The sequence below is a fragment of the Garra rufa genome, chromosome 22, assembly GCF_049309525.1.
Source record: "Garra rufa chromosome 22, GarRuf1.0, whole genome shotgun sequence".
In the NCBI taxonomy this organism is placed as follows: Eukaryota; Metazoa; Chordata; class Actinopteri; order Cypriniformes; family Cyprinidae; genus Garra; species Garra rufa.
Window position 1 is genome coordinate 605,832 of NC_133382.1, and position 17,857 is coordinate 623,688.

Sequence of the window (17,857 nt, forward strand, 5' to 3'; positions counted from 1 at the left end):
TTTAAGAGCTTGTGTTGTGAAACTGGAGCCTTTCTCTTGTCCAGACCAGTCACACTTTTTATTAGGCCGGACCTTCACAATTCATCTTTTATCTCTCAACGCGTCTGCCTTTCATCAAGAACAAATTTATCGTCAGGACACATCGACGGAGGGTTATCACGTAATTTGACTAGCTGATGTGCTGATAGAGTCTTCAGGATAACATTGGCCTACATTGTTGCAGTGGAAACACACTGTTCCAGAGCTGGCTGAAAGCTTTCATAAACTTCATGTCAAGAAAAAAATTAGAGTTTGGTCACCTAAGAATGCAGAATATGTTGGGATCAATAACAACATGCTACAGTACATTAAAGGAGTAGTTCGCCCAAAATTAAAAAAAACTGATTCATCCTTAGGCCACCCAAGATTAGGATGAGTTTGTTTCTTCATCAGATTTGTAGAAATGTGTCATTCCATCACTTGCTCACCAATGGATGTGAATGGGTGCCGTCAGAATGAGAGTCCAAACAGCTGATAAAAACATCACAATAATCCACAAGTAATCCACAGCACTCCAGTCCATCAGTTCACATCTTGAGAAGACAAAAACTGAAACAAATCCATCATCAAGATGTTTTTAACTCAAATACAAGTCCATAATCCATAATAACGCTTCATCCAGTGAAAAGTCCATCTCCTGTTGTCTTATACATCAAAATTCAGCCTTGATCTGCAGATTTCTCTCCTGATTCAGACCAGACCACTTTTTCACTGGAAGAAGTGTTATTATGGATTATGGACTCAATGTATTAAATTTAATTTTAGTTAAAAACATCTTAATGCTGGATTTGTTTGAGCTTTTGTCTTCTCCAGATGTGAACTGATGGACTGGAGTGCTGTGGATTACTTGTGGATTATTGTGATGTTTTTATCAGCTGTTTGGACTCTCATTCTGACGGCACCCATTCACTGCAGTACATTTTATGGAGTCATGTAACAATTTGAAAACAGGCACCCAAGTCATGGTAGACACCATATGTGGCCCTGGACCACAAAACCCATTCATAAGGGTCAATTTTTTGGACAATATTTGGCCGAGATACAACTATTTGAAAATCTGGAATCTGAAGGTGCAAAAAATCCAAATATGCAGAAAATTGCCTTTAAAATTGTCCAAATAGAGTTATTAGGAATGCATTTACAAAATATCTTATGGAACTTGATCTTTAATTAATATCCCAATGATTTTTGGCATAAAAGAAAAATCAATAATAAAAAGTTTTTGAATTTGTTGTTTTTCAGGTGGTTCTGGGTTTTGTATGCGAGGCCGACTACAAGCTGGTGGCCAAGGCCATGCGAGACCGTGTGACGGCCATCAAGCGTCAGCGGGACAAACAGCGGCGTCTAGCGGAGGAGAAGAAGAAGGAGGAAGTTATGGAGGAAGAGCCCGATCTACTGTCACCCAGATCCAACATTCAAAAATACGAAAACCCCGCCCCTTCTCCCGTGCAGATCCCGCCCACTCCCGTCATCCCAGAACCCATGTGGTCTCCTGTCACCTGCTCCTCGGATTCCGGGATCAACGGCAGCTTCCCACCAGAGCCGGAGGAACCAGAAGCGGACCAGCACTTCCACATCCGCCACACCAGCTGCTCCTCAGCAACCTGTACGTATCAGATCTTCAGTTGATCATGTTCATGTGAATATAGTAACACTGTACAGTAGACATGAGTACTTTAGCTGTGTTTCTGCTCTCCTGCACGGGTTCAAGGTATCTAGTGAGTCTCACATAAACTAGATTGTGCAGTGCCCTAAATTTTCCTCAATGTCTCTTTCATGGCGTGTCAAATCCAGCAGCGCAGAACGGCACAGTCAACCCACGTCCACAAATAAACTCTTTTAATAGGCAGTGTGTGTGCGTATCAGGGAGGGTGAGGGTTCAACATACTCAAACTGAGTGGAAACTAGGAGAAGGACACTGTGATATGAAGAAGTAGATTTAATGCATTATTAACTGCAATATTTCTACATATGTGAATGTCTTCTGTCTGTTGGCATGTTATCAGTGAGTCAATGTTATTATAGTTAAAACTAATACCTAAAAAAACATACCATAAAATAAACGTTCACTGAAATAAAATATGCAATAAAATAGAAAGCTAGAAATATAACTGCAATATTTTAGTATCATTTTAGCATCATTGATTAATATTATTAACATTTTGAATGTTTATATTTTTATATATTTTATATTTTTTATAAAATTTGTCTGTTTCTCATTTTCATTTAGTTTTACCAGAGGGTTCAAAACATATTGCAAATGATGTCAAATTGCAAAATGGCAGACATATGGTTCAGCCAAACCTGGCAAGATTGATATCCTCAGATTCAGCATGAGCCAAGGAATTCACAAACACCAAGAACATAATTTTCTGACAAACACTTCGAAGTTATAAGCAAAAAAGTGCATTTTTAGTATCTCACGACCCATAGGTGGCGCTGTTCCCAACTTTGGCATAGATCCTCAGAGCATGGTTTTGATGAATCATACTAAGTTTCATTTCAATTGATCAAAGTTTGGCCAAGATACAGCCTCTGAACCTATTTTGGGTCTTTGTGACATCATAACTTTTGAACAAAGATGAATAAAAAACATTTGTCCAGTCATTTCTGTGCAGCTCAGTCCAAAGATCATATGAGCCAGTTTTGGGAAGAATATGATCAGTTTTAAAGGAGTAGTAGCAAAAAAACAGAATACAGTACTTTTTTGTAATTTTTACCATTTTAATGTTGAATTTTTGAACTAGTGGTGGCACTATAGAGTTGGTCCTAGAGATTCCAAAGTTGCCCAGATCACTATTCATGGCTATCACTACAAGTGTGACAAATTTCACCAATTTCCTATGTTCCCTTCATAGGGCTGCCATAGACTCCCATTGGACGAAAGTAATAAGAAAACATACTAATACAATAGGGATATAGCCCTTCGGGCTTGACCCCTAATTTTAGATTTTCAGTTTTCATTGTAATTTTAGTTCAACTTTAGTAATAATTCAAAAATTGTCTATTTATCATTTTCATTTAGTTTAACTAGATGAAAAAAAACTAAAACTAATAAAAATGTACTATAAATTTAACAATTCTTCTTTTTTGGTTAAACTTGATCTACTAAAATAACAAACTAAAAACTATACAGAAATTCAAAAAACCTAAAACTACTAAAAATCACAAAAACACAACAAAATTACTAAAACTGACTAAATTAGACTAAAAGTCTAAGGTGAAACGATGCTCCAATAGCACTTTGCCATGTTTTCAAGAAAGCAAGAATCCTTCTTGTGAACATAAGCGCTGGACATGGCATCCGCTTTAAGCTTTCAACCCAGATCGATCCTGTTTCGATCCATGAATTCTATCCTTTGGCTCCAAGTCCGCTGCTATGAGAGGCAGTCGTGCTATTTCTAAATGCTTAGAGACGGCAAGAAGAAATTGAACTTCTCTAACATAATGTGTTTATGAGTGAAACAGGATATCGCATGACAAAATCATCAGGTGCCACTTACTTTGATCCATTGGGGATTGCTGAAAAGAGACTTTTTAATGAAAGAATCCAACTCTAAACAGACTGTGTTTGTGTTTCTCCAGCTGACTGTGAGACAGATGAGTATCTCAGTCCCTCTGGATTTCAGGACGTTACTGAAGCTTCAAACGGCATCATCAGCTGCTCTCCACTCCTCCTCCCCCAACAGGCCACGCCCACCGAGACCACGCCCATCATCACTGCACCAATCCCGGCTCTGCGTTTCCCCTCTGTGAGTTTATAATTACAAAATTGGCCTCACTTAACGATGAGTTAAACACAGGAGAGCCATTTAAACTTCATTTTAAATGCGCAATTTACTCTGAATGTGTTTCTTTGATGTTTGTTGATTACGGCGTGTAGCTGAAGGCCTGTTCCTTAATTCTCCCTCAGAGTATTGCAGTGTCTACTAAAACCGACAGAGGACCGCTCAGCCCTTTCTCCTCACCTGTGGACAGGTAAAGACCTGCTTTCTCTCACATCTGTGCACTTTGAGGTCTTCAGTGGCAGATGTGCTCTCAGTAGGGCCTGTGTTTTCCTCTGGTCTTTCGTAACACAGCACATGTCCTATAGGATACTGTTTACACACCACAGGGCCGCTGGACGCCGTCCCTAGCAAACGCCTGCCATTACGGCATACTTTTCCACTCATAAGAACTTCACGTTGCTCAACAGGCAGAGATCTTTCAAAAAGAGCCAGCGTGTGCCAAGCGGTAGACTGGCTATAAACGTTTGTGGGCCTCGTAGGAAGCCCAGTGTTTGGATAAAACAGAGGCTTGTGTTGGTAAAAGACCTGGGAGACACAATTAGCTCAGAGAAACAAGCTCAGAATGGACTCCGCGTCCCTATGGACCCAACTCAAACACGAGCCCAAACTGCGTGTGGAACTTCGGCGAAGATAAAGCCAATTCAAATACGCCATCTGCCTGTTTTTTCTCTTTAGCTGTTAGATTGGATTTCCAGAAAACAGTGCAGTTAAAAATACATTTTGCTCTCCAGCTGTTCTTCCCTTGTGTAAAGAGAAGTACGCTTTATAAAACGAGTATGCATTAACGAAATTACAATAACACTTATAAAATAAAAGGCCACTTAAGTGTACTTACTTTCAAAGAGTCATTTCCATGACTATGTTTCTTAACACACTTTAGTACACTTTTAAAGGTGCACATTGTTATAATGTAAAGATTAGTTGTACTTTAAATTACGTTTTAAATGTTTGTCTTACTAAATTTCACTTATTTTGATGCATTGACTAACATTCTAAAACATGTAAAGTATTTAATATTACATTTAAAGAAAGTATTGCAAATTGTAAACACTTATTTACAATTAAATTGTATTAAATGCAATCAGTTGAACTTAAGTGAATCACTTAAGTATTGAGCATTTATGATAAACTAAAATATAATTTGTATGTCGTCTTTAGAGCTGCGAAACGATTAGTCGTGATTAAGTGATTCAAAATAAATATTTATGTTTACATACTATATGTGTGTGTACTGTGTAAATGTATTATGTATATAAATATACACACATACATGTATATATTAAGGAAAAATATGTTAGTTTTATATGTAAAACATATTTTTTAGGTCAAAGATGAAAAAGGGTTTAAGCATAAAAACAGTAAGTGTAATACTAAAAAAAAAAAAAAATGAAAACGTTTTCAGTTTAATTTAATTGCATTTTTGTTATTGTTTTTCTGAACAAAAAATAAATGTCATACTTTTTTCTCTAATTTACAGAATAATTTACACCCACTAAAATGCCATTCAGTGTAACAATCTTGTCAGGCATATGTACAACAAAAATCAATTCATGACATATTAAAATATTAATTACTTTCACCCCAAATACTAATTTGTTGTAATTCTACATTTTGTAAATGTGGCACGATCCTAGGTTTTGCCCATTTGTCAGTAAGAATTGTTTTACTCATTTAAAACACAATTAAATTTAATATGCTCCCTTATTCTTTTATATATTGTACAAGTCAGAATAAGCATGTTGTTTGAATTTTTACATAAATATTGTTACACTGAATGACAATCTAACATTATTTCAACCAAATTTTGACATTTTATTCTCCAAAAGCTTATTTGAAACCTTAAGTGACTCTTTGAAAGTAACTTAAGTGGCCTTTTATTTCAGTAATATTAGATTTAAAGTACGTGACAAGTGCACATTCAACACAATCAAGTACGCTTGTTTTTGACAGTGTTTCTGTGCGCTGGACATTACTGACGACGGAAAGCTGTGGGCTTGCAGGTCAACAACTAAAAGAAGGACATACACAAAGTTTGTTGAGCTTCTGCAGACTAGTAAAACGTAATAAGCAGGAACACAGCGCTCATTAAATGCAGCGTGTTCCCACAAAAACCCAATATTAAACAAATAAGAGTGTTGAGATGATGAGAGAGGGACATTCCTGAGTGGTTTGTGCTCATTGAACCGTTTTTATGGGCTGTGTTTAACTGCAGCTCTTCCAAACACACGTTTACTTAACATGATGTTCACATTTGCACTTTTAGAAGTTGACTAGGTTGTGCAATCTAGTCGTCTTGTTGATTTGATGGATGGCAGAACAAACTGGGTTTTTTCAAATGGTTTGGGATGAGTTTCACAGGCGTTTAATACTCAGTGTTGAGCATATGCTGATGATAATCAAGTATCTTGTTTTCCTGCAGTTTGTCATATCATGCAGACAGTATCCTTGTGTGCATAACTTGTCATTTATTTATCGTGACGATGTCTTTCTTCACAGCTATGCTTCAGATGCGATGTCAGGCCTGAGCGACGGCTATGAGGGTCTGTCAGACAGAGGCAGTAAGTTTGCCGGCAGACGTCCAGCAGCCAAACTCTTCAGGAGGAGAACACGCTCCCGTCTGCGCATCACAGGGGTGAGCAGCATTCAACATTCATCTAGTCACATCTACATCAAACTACGATGAACAACGACATTCTAATCATGCTAGCAACATGCTAGTAACAGGCTAATCATGTTAGAAACATGCTAACAACATGTTAATCAGGCTAGAAACATGTTAAGAACATGTTAATCATGATAGTAACTTGCTAATCATGCTAACATAATGCTAACATAATGCTAGTAACATTCAAATTATGCTAGCTACAAGCTAGTAACATGCTAATCATGTTAGAAACATGTAACAACATGCTAACAACATGTTGATCAGGCTAGAAACATGTTGAAAACATGTTAATCAAGATAGTAACTTGGTAATCATGCTAGAAATGCTAACACCATGTTAGCAACATTCTAATTATGCTAGCTACATGCTAGTAACATGCTAATCATGTTAAAAACATGCTAACAACATGTTAATCAGGCTAGAAACTTGCTAATCATGCTAACATAATGTTAACATAATGCTAGCAACATTCTAATTATGCTAGCTACATGCTAGTAACATGCTAATCATGTTAAAAACATGCTAACAACATGTTAATCAGGCTAGAAACTTGTTAATCATGCTAACATAATGTTAACATAATGCTAGCAACATTCAAATTATGCTAGCTACAAGCTAGTAACATGCTAATCATGTTAGAAACATGTAACAACATGTTAATCAGGCTAGAAACATGTTGAAAACATGTTAATCATGATAGTAACTTGGTAATCATGCTAGAAATGCTAACACCATGTTAGCAACATTCTAATTATGCTAGCTACATGCTAGTAACATGCTAATCATGTTAGAAACATGTAACAACATGCTAACAACATGTTAATCAGGCTAGAAACATGTTAAGAACATGTTAATCATGCTAGTAACTTGCTAATCATGCTAACATAATGCTAACATAATGCTAGCAACATTCAAATTATGCTAGCTACAAGGTAGTAACATGATAATCATGTTAGAAACATGTAACAACATGCTAACAACATGTTAATCAGGCTAGAAACATGTTGAGAACATGTTAATCATGATAGTAACTTGGTAATCATGCTAATAATGCTAACATCATGCTAGCAACATTCTAATCATGCTGGCTACATGCTAGTAACATGCTAATCATGTTAAAAACATGCTAACAACATGTTAATCAGGCTAGAAACATGTTAAGAACATGTTAATCATGATAGTAACTTGGTAATCATGCTAATAATGCTAACATCATGCTAGCGACATTCTAATCATGCTGGCTACATGCTAGTAACATGCTAATCATGTTAAAAACATGCTAACAACATGTTAATCAGGCTAGAAACTTGCTAATCATGCTAACATAATGTTAACATAATGCTAGCAACATTCTAATTATGCTAGCTACATGCTAGTAACATGCTAATCATGTTAAAAACATGCTAACAACATGTTAATCAGGCTAGAAACTTGCTAATCATGCTAACATAATGTTAACATAATGCTAGCAACATTCTAATTATGCTAGCTACATGCTAGTAACATGCTAATCATGTTAAAAACATGCTAACAACATGTTAATCAGGCTAGAAACTTGTTAATCATGCTAACATAATGTTAACATAATGCTAGCAACATTCAAATTATGCTAGCTACAAGCTAGTAACATGCTAATCATGTTAGAAACATGTAACAACATGTTAATCAGGCTAGAAACATGTTGAAAACATGTTAATCATGATAGTAACTTGGTAATCATGCTAGAAATGCTAACACCATGTTAGCAACATTCTAATTATGCTAGCTACATGCTAGTAACATGCTAATCATGTTAGAAACATGTAACAACATGCTAACAACATGTTAATCAGGCTAGAAACATGTTAAGAACATGTTAATCATGCTAGTAACTTGCTAATCATGCTAACATAATGCTAACATAATGCTAGCAACATTCAAATTATGCTAGCTACAAGGTAGTAACATGCTAATCATGTTAGAAACATGTAACAACATGCTAACAACATGTTAATCAGGCTAGAAACATGTTGAGAACATGTTAATCATGATAGTAACTTGGTAATCATGCTAATAATGCTAACATCATGCTAGCAACATTCTAATCATGCTGGCTACATGCTAGTAACATGCTAATCATGTTAAAAACATGCTAACAACATGTTAATCAGGCTAGAAACATGTTAAGAACATGTTAATCATGATAGTAACTTGGTAATCATGCTAATAATGCTAACATCATGCTAGCGACATTCTAATCATGCTGGCTACATGCTAGTAACATGCTAATCATGTTAAAAACATGCTAACAACATGTTAATCAGGCTAGAAACATGTTAAGAACATGTTAATCATGATAGTAACTTGGTAATCATGCTAATAATGCTAACATCATGCTAGCGACATTCTAATCATGCTGGCTACATGCTATTAACATGCTAATCATGTTAAAAACATGCTAACAACATGTTAATCAGGCTAGAAACATGTTAAGAACATGTTAATCATGATAGTAACTTGGTAATCATGCTAATAATGCTAACATCATGCTAGCGACATTCTAATCATGCTGGCTACATGCTAGTAACATGCTAATCATGTTAGAAACATGCTAACAACATGTTAATCAGGCTAGAAACATGTTAAGAACATGTTAATCATGCTAGTAACTTGGTAATCATGCAAACATAATGCTAACATAATGCTAGCAACATTCAAATTAATGCTAGCTACAAGCTAGTAACTTGCTAATCATGTTAGAAACATGTTAGAAACATGCCAGTCATGCTAGAAACATGTTAACAACATGTTAATCATGCTAGTAACTTGCTAATCATGCTAGTAATGCTAACATCATGTTAGCGACATTCTAATCATGCTAGTAACATGGTAATGATGCTAGCAACATGCTTTTAACATGTTAATCATGCTAAAAACATCATGCTAACAAAATGCTAATTATGTTAGAAACATGCTAACAGCATGCTAATCGTGCTAGAAAAACGCTAGCAACATGCCAGTAACTTATTAATCATGTTAAATAAGTTAGAAACATGCTAGCAACATTCTAAAACATGCTATCTATCCATATATCCATCCATCCATCCAGACAGACTATTGCCTTCAAAACATTCAAGCTTTCAGCTTTAAAACTACTTTAAACTTCAATCTTTTTCAGACTGAAAACCATAGAATTTCTACAATTTCTAAAACTTTTTAAAACTTTTGCACTTGAATTTTTTCACACTTTCTGATCAGGCTTTTTCAAAAAGTTTCTTGACAAACTTTTTTTATCTAGTTTTTTTTATCTAGTTTCCCCCTGGAAACAAGACTAAATATCTTGTCATTTGGCGTATCTAGTAAATGCATCTTACCCTGTAATTGAAGAATTTTTAGGTGTTTTGATTAGAAACTAGACAAAAATACCAAGTAAAATAAGGCTTTTTTTGCAGTGTGCTGCTTGACCGATATGCACTATTTAACGTCTCATGATGATACCGATAATCTTGGAGAGCAGGGCGGACGATAAGAATAAGAATATCATTTTGACAGTCCTTTGCGCAGTCAAAACTAATCTTCTGTTTCCTACAGTATTCAGCCAAACAAGACATAGTGCCTAATGCCAATAATTGCCAAATATCGGCATCTGCTAATATATGGTCCACAAAAATAAAACCTGAATTATATTAAGCTGAATATCAACACTGTTGACTTCAGTAGAGCTGCTTATTGGTAAATTGAACTTGTTTTATAATTCCTAGACATTATAAACAGTGTCAGATGTGCAAATGACAATAGTGTGGCATGATATCACATGAGAATTGAAGATGTTCAGCCGTTGTCCATGTGTGATCATTCTCTGTGTGGGTACTCTATGTCCTCAGTTGTTTGTTTCATTGGCTTGCATTGATTAGTGTTCAAAGAGCTGGAGACATAAACAATAAACACACACTCAAACACAATCAGCTCAGACACACACACACACACACACACACACACACACACACACACACACACACACACACACACACACACACACACACACACACACACCCTTAAGAGCATTTGACCACTTGTAACTAGTTTGTGAATGAGTTTTCATCTGATGGAGGATATGTGTGTGTTGTTCCTCACAGGTGTCTGATAAAGTGGATCGGGTGGTGGAGTGTCAGCTACAGACACATAATGATAAGATGGTCACCTTTAAATTTGACCTGGACGGAGACAACCCTGAAGACATCGCTGCTGTGATGGTAAGTGCATTGTGTTTTCTTTTCAAAATAGCTATTTAGGGGCAGACACTGCAGGCAGAACATTTTTTTCATGCACCTGTCAAATTTGAGATTTGACAGGTGGAAAGAAAACACCCAAAACACACTATTAAGTCTTTCTTTTATAGCACTTTATCTATTTGTGTCAATAGGTTTCAATCACAATACAGATTTTTAAAGGCCAAGAGTTGTTTCTCCTACACTGAGCCACAAATCTCCACTTCAGCGGCACTTACACACACCACACTTTACATTTTTACTCCTGTCTATATCCTGAAGGTTTTTAGGTTAGGTTAGGTTTTTCTTTGAGGTCTGTCCTCAAAAAATGGTAAAAAAAATATAGTGTTTCCTTTCTGTTCTTTCTGAATTATGTCGTGACGAAATGAGATACCCCAAATCCCCTCAGTAAAAACATTCGACTCTAATATGCCAAAATAAATTAATCAAGAATTTTGAAACGACTTCATCCAGTGTTTAGATTTTTGTACTAGAAATGTATGCAAATTAGTGCATATTTCATTAAATAATGGCTCATTTGCAAATTTCAATGTAACATTTTAGAAAACTTGTAATACAAAAAATGTTTGCAATTATCAGTGTCATCAATCAACTGGGTAAGTAAAGTTATAACTATTAGTTAATTTTTTTACCCTATTCACCTGCAGTGTCTCGCCTTAAGTTTCTTTATTAGAGTTAAGTCTATCAAATATTTGGAGTACATGAGGGTTGGGCTGTTAGTGTGCAGTAGTGGTCATGAGACACATGTGTTATCAGCTGGAGCAGAACTACACTAATGTCCCACTGCTGCCCTTATCAGGAAAACCCCACTAGTAAATGCTGTACTTCCTCTCCATCAGTCTGTGATACGCTCTTTTGAACGCCATTCAGTGAAAACCCTGTGAGGCACGTATCCACATCTTTTAGACTGGTTTAGATTGGATTAGAGATGGGAGATTGTCAGAGCCGTAGGCTAGTGTACATCTGTTCCGCTCTCTTCTTTATAGTCGTTTTCTGTCTCACTTAAATCTATCAAATAAAGCCAGAATCTCCAAAAAATGTACAAAGAATGGGAGATTTTTCTTAATTTTGGTTGATTTATATATTTTTTTGTTTCACTTTACAGTGAAGCCCCATCAGTTAACAATTATTCAGTGCATTCACTTATGTAAACTAACATTTGTTACAGAATTTGTTCATCTTTGTTACACTCCTAAAAATAAAGATGCTTTAAAATTGCATTTTTGGTTCCACAAAGAGCCATTCTCTTTCTTACCTTTTTATAATCTGAAGAACCTTCTTTTGTGAAACAGAAAGGTTCTTCAGATGTCAAAGGTTCTTTATGGATCCATTTAGATGAAAAAGGTTCTTCTACGGCATCGTGAACCACCTTTATTTTTTAAGAGTGTAACGTTGGTTAATAAAAATACAACTGTTTATTGTTAGATCACATTAGCTGAGGTCCATTAAATGGTATTAATAGATACAACTTTTGGTGTAAATTTATTAATAAATCTTGAAATTAATGTTAACAAAGATTAATAACTATTATAAACCATTTCTATTTTTTAATGATCCGTATCGGGCACAAGTCACACTGCAAAAAATGCTTTTCTGACTTAGATTTTTTTGTCTTGTTTCCAGCCAAAATATCTAAAAATTCTTAAATCAAGAAGGATTTTTTAGACAAGTAAAAATTTTCTTGTTTTCATAAAAAAACAAGTCAAAATTAAGTGCGTTTTTGCTTAGAACAAGATAAATAATCTGCCAATGGGGTAAAAAAAAAGATTGTTTTAATAAGATTTTTTTTTTTATCTCATTGGCATATTATTTTGCTTGCTCTAAGCAAAAAAGACATTTTTTTTTACTTGTCTAGAAAATCCTTCTTGATTAAAATTTTTTTTAGATATTTTGGCTGGAAACAAAAAAATCTGAGTAAGAAAAGCATTTTTTTGCAGTGCAGAAGACAACACAAACTTGAATTTTGATAGTGCTAAGAACTTTCAAAATTATGTCATAAGAATTGTCAAAATTAAATTATAATAACTTAGAAGTAATAAGTAACAAATAAGTAATTACAAGCACTATGCAAACACTCTTATGTTTATTTCACGTCTTTTTCCATGTTCAAAATATTTTTTCATGTAATTAATTTTTAAATGACTGCTATTAGTTAACATGAACTAACATTAAAATGCTTAGCTGTTAACAAACAAAACATTGTAACATGTTTTTCTGTTACATAGTACAGCACGATCCATTCTACACAAGCTCACACTGACATGTTTCTGTTACATATCTGTAACATTTGAGAGTTGTTATGTCATAATGAGACAAGCTCGTGCCCCAGATCACCCACTGTTTCTGACATCTGCTTCTATTTGTCCCTCATTATAAGACGCAGGAGAGCAGTTGCATTTCTGTTTTTTTTTTCCTTCATTTTCTGATTGATGTGGTCTGATGCATGGTGTCCTCCAGATGGCCGAATCCTAAAATGCCATAAACTAAACCTGGCACAAATTTATCATGGTTGACAATAGTGAAGCACCAAGTTCCCAAAATCTAGACAAGTGATGAAAAGTTCCGTAGAATGTATGTGAGCATAGAAAGTTGCCCGAGATACTGATATAACACTGTTTTACAGTAGTTTACTCTAAAATGACATAAAACATCCCTTTACACTTTACAAAAGTTGTCACAGTATCTTTTGAACAAGGTACAATTTAAATACTAATATCTACATTTTAGGTATTAATATGTATCTTTACGTTGCTTATATGCACACTATAAATGATAAAAAGGTACAAAGGTGTTTTTAAAAGAACCTTCCCAGTGACAGCTTTTGTACCTTTTTTTCTGAGAATATAGATCTGGTACAGTTTTTTACCATATAGAAAAAAAACCAACAGGTTTTCACACAGTGGTCTGTTACCATTAAAGTAATGATCGTTTTTACAGTGTAACTGGATTTTAAAATGTGTAGTATTTTAATGTGTAATCTAATTATAAGTACTTACTGTTTTCAGTGTTGGGGAAAGTTACTTTTAAAAGTAATGCATTACAATATTGAGTTACTCCCTAAAAAAGTAACTAATTACGTTACTTAGTTACTTTTTATGAAAAGTAATGCGTTACTTTACTTTTACGTTACTTTTGCATTACTTTTTAAATCTGAACAGACTCGCTTGTTTGTCTTGATATAAAAAGTTTGATTTTTAGCAAATGAAAAAGCCCTTTCACACCAAAATGTGAAATGAACAAGCCTAAGGCGGAAGAAATAATGCATTCATGAACAACTCTCTTCAGCAATGAAAAAAATAAAGCACAAATGTTAGTTAATCTAAAGTAAGTTTTGCTTATTAGTATGGTGGAATTGGATCAACAAAGGTCAGCAGCAAAAACAGTGGTTAATAAAAAGGAAACAAAAAGTAACTGGTGTCACTTTTTTAAAGAAGTATCTCAGATATTTTCTTTACTTTGTTACTTTACTAGATACTTGAAAAAGTAATGTTATTACGTTACTTGCAATGCATTATTTTTGTACTCTAGATGCTAGAATGTAATCAGCATTGAAGAAGGAGCACCAAGGCGTTCCCATTAAAAAAATTGAGAAGAGAAGATGAATACAATCTCCAAACAATAATACAATTGTGGCTTTACCAGTTCATGTCAAAGGATAAATGCAATATGCAGTAACCGCTGTCATTCAAGACTGATGGATGTCTATTGTCAGTATGACTGTCTGCATTTATTGGGCTCTATAAGTGTGTGTGTGTGTGTGTGTGTGTGTGTGTGTGTGTTTGTGTGTGTGTGTTTAGATGACTGTTGAGCTGGTTCTCTCGCACACAGAAGCTCTTTGTTTGCTCTGGGAGTCTGGCAGCGTGGAGTCGCTCCTGCAGTGTTATTGGTGGAAGCGTGAACACCCACTGCTATTAGTGCTGTGTAAAAGCTCAGCTTGTGGACAAACTTAATTAAAGCTGTCTTGAATTAATAGAGTGTCCGCAAGCGTGCACATGCTCAATTTCAGCACGTTTGACTTTAAGTAGTGGAGGGCTAGTTTGCATAGCACAGAGAGCCCCCTTGATCCCCGCTTGGCCTACGTGCGCTACGTGTGCCGCTGGCGCTCAGGACCGATCGTGGCTTGCTGATTTGATTTTGTGTATTTCTGTTTCTCTCGCCCCCCTCAAGGTGCATAATGAGTTCATCTTGCCCTCCGAGAAGGAAGGCTTCATTCACCGCATCGGTGACATCATTAAGCGAGCGGAGTCCATGATGAGGAAGGACTCGCAGGGTCTTCATGAGAGTTACGGAGTCGCCCGGCCCTCCTACATAAATGCTGTCAACTCACTCTCTGCTTCTCAGGTGAAGAAACCGTCCAGTTCACTCACTTTCGTTATCCACTGCATTTTTTTCTATTATTTATAATAATTTTTCATAATAATCATAATTATTATAATTTAATAATATAATTAAATGCAATTTACACTACCAGAACCATTTTGAAAGAAGTCTCTCCCGCTCATTTATTTAATCAAAAATACAGTAAAAATTGTTAAAATGTCAAATATTATTACAATTTCAAATATCCACTTTTTATGTCAATATCTGTTCAAATGGAATTTATTTTCGTGCTCAAAGCTGGATTTTCAGCATCATTACTGCAGTCTTCAGTGTCACATGATGCTTTCATTCTAATATTCTGATTTGCTGCTCAAGAAACATTTCTGATTTTTATGTTGAAAAGTTGTGCTGGCCAATATCACATCAGATTATTTTGCTTGTTTCAAGCAAAAACACACTTTATTTTTACTTGTTTTTTCTGAAAACAAAAAAATTATTTTTACTCGTCTAGAAAATCCTTCTTGATTTAAGAATTTTTAGATATTTTGACTGGAAACAAGACAAAAAAATCAAAGTAAGAAAAGCATTTTTTGCAGTATATAGGTAGTGTATATATGACAATTAATCAATCAAATAATCATTTAAATATATAATTTGTATAATACAGACTTAGTAAAAATGCATTTATTTTATACTAAGTATAGTTCAAGGGTATTAACATATTTACTCATATATCATTTCTTAATATTTAAGCCTAAAATATGTTTTAATGTCACTATTGATGAGGATGGTGTGAGCTTTAAATAATATCGGTCTTTAAATGCTAAATATTTCAAGTGTACCTAAAGTATACTTGCAACTTTATCACAATCAAATATGCTTAAGTATATCTTTAGTTGGACTTCTGCAGAATTAAAGTGCATTAAGTACAAAAATAGTTGTTCCAGTTTAGCAGATTTTGAATATACCAGTTTTATATACTCAAAGTACAATTGCAGGGTATTTTTATTAAGTACATAATATGTAAAGGTATTTGTAGTATGCTTATACATATATTTTAAATACATTTTAGTATATTTATGTTTCACTAGGGAAGTATGATAATTATTATAAGTACTTTTCCCATAAAATCCATCATTTCTTCTGTAAACATGCTATCAGTTCCCGCTTTGATTACAGAGACAGTAATTGCAGATGATTTATTGAGAGCTGTGTGCGTTATTGTGGTTGTAGATGAATGATTCTAGCTGAAGGTGAGGGTGTGTGCTCTGATCAAGAGTTTACTCAACCAGTATCTACAGTTCTTTGTTGTTGTTGTGTTTGTTTGAAAATCATGGGTTTCGGGTTCAGCTCGTGATCTTGAGGCGTGTTCTGTACCACCGTGTCCTGTTCTGGGCACCACAAAAGAGGACAGGAAACAATGAGCAGCTGCTTTAGATCTGTGTGCACCTTGTGCTTTTCACTGTCCTCACATTTACTCTGCTATTTACCGTGTAAATGATCCTCTAAGAGAACCTGCGTAATCACTCATCTTTTCTCCAAAACCACCTCATTAGAAAAAATTAAGTTGTCAGTAATGTTACTTTGACATGACAATGAAGATTTTTTTCTTTGTAAATTGTTATCATTTATAATATATCAGTTATAAATCTATATCTCTTTTTAAAACAAAAACTATATATATATATATATATATATATATATATATACACACACAAAATTGTTATACACAGTATATATGTACAATTTTTTGCGCTATTCTCACTTTTCTTCATAAATTGTTATTGTTTATAATATATATTGGATATCAGTTATACACACACACAAACAGTATATATGTCAAATTTTTTACCTATGTTCTCATTTTTCTTCATAAAATCTTAACATTTATAATATATCGGATATTGGTTCTATACATACACACAAACAGTATATATGTCAAAGTTTTACCAGCACTCTCACTTTTCTTCATACATTGTTAATGTTTACAATATATCGGATATCGGTTCTTTACACACACAAACACATAACCAGTATATATGTCAAATTTTTACCGATATTCTCATTTTTCTTCATAAATTGTTACCGTTTACAATATATCAGATATCGGTTCTATATACATTCACACACACACACACACACACACACACACACACACACACACAAACAGCACACAGTATACGTCAAATTTTTACCGATATTCTTACTTTTTTCATAAATTCTTAACATTTATAATAAATCGGATATCGGTTCTATACACACACACACAGACACACACACACACACACACACACACACACACACACACACACACACACACACACACACACACAAACAGTATATATGTCAAAGTTTTACCAATATTTTCACTTTTCTTTATAAATTCTTAACATTTATAATATATTGGATATCAGTTTTATACACACACACACAAACATGATATTTGTCAAAGTTTTACCGATATTTTATATATATATATATATATATACACACACACACACACACACACACACACACACACACACACACACACACACACACACACACACACAGTACAGACCAAAAGTTTGGACACACAAGTTTGGACACACCTGAATGAGAAGTTGTGTCCAAACTTTTGGTCTGTGCTGTATATATATATTATTCATAAATTGTTAACATTTATAATATAACAGATATCGGTTCTATACACACACACACACACACACACACACACACACACAAGTTCTATATACACACACAAACAGTATATATGTACAACTTTTTACAGATATTCT

At 34.6% G+C, this 17,857-nt stretch overlaps 1 protein-coding gene across 2 annotated transcripts in view; it reads left to right on the forward strand.

Moving 5' to 3' along the window:
• Positions 1 to 17,857, forward strand: part of wnk4a (WNK lysine deficient protein kinase 4a) — a 74,609-nt gene that overhangs the window by 39,437 nt on the left and 17,315 nt on the right. For both annotated transcript variants that reach the window (XM_073828310.1, XM_073828311.1), the window contains exons 8-13: positions 1,282 to 1,645; positions 3,625 to 3,791; positions 3,953 to 4,017; positions 6,324 to 6,459; positions 10,608 to 10,724; positions 14,928 to 15,101. In XM_073828310.1, the coding sequence (XP_073684411.1) occupies positions 1,282 to 1,645; positions 3,625 to 3,791; positions 3,953 to 4,017; positions 6,324 to 6,459; positions 10,608 to 10,724; positions 14,928 to 15,101 (1,023 nt within the window). The remainder of the gene's footprint in view (positions 1 to 1,281; positions 1,646 to 3,624; positions 3,792 to 3,952; positions 4,018 to 6,323; positions 6,460 to 10,607; positions 10,725 to 14,927; positions 15,102 to 17,857) is intronic.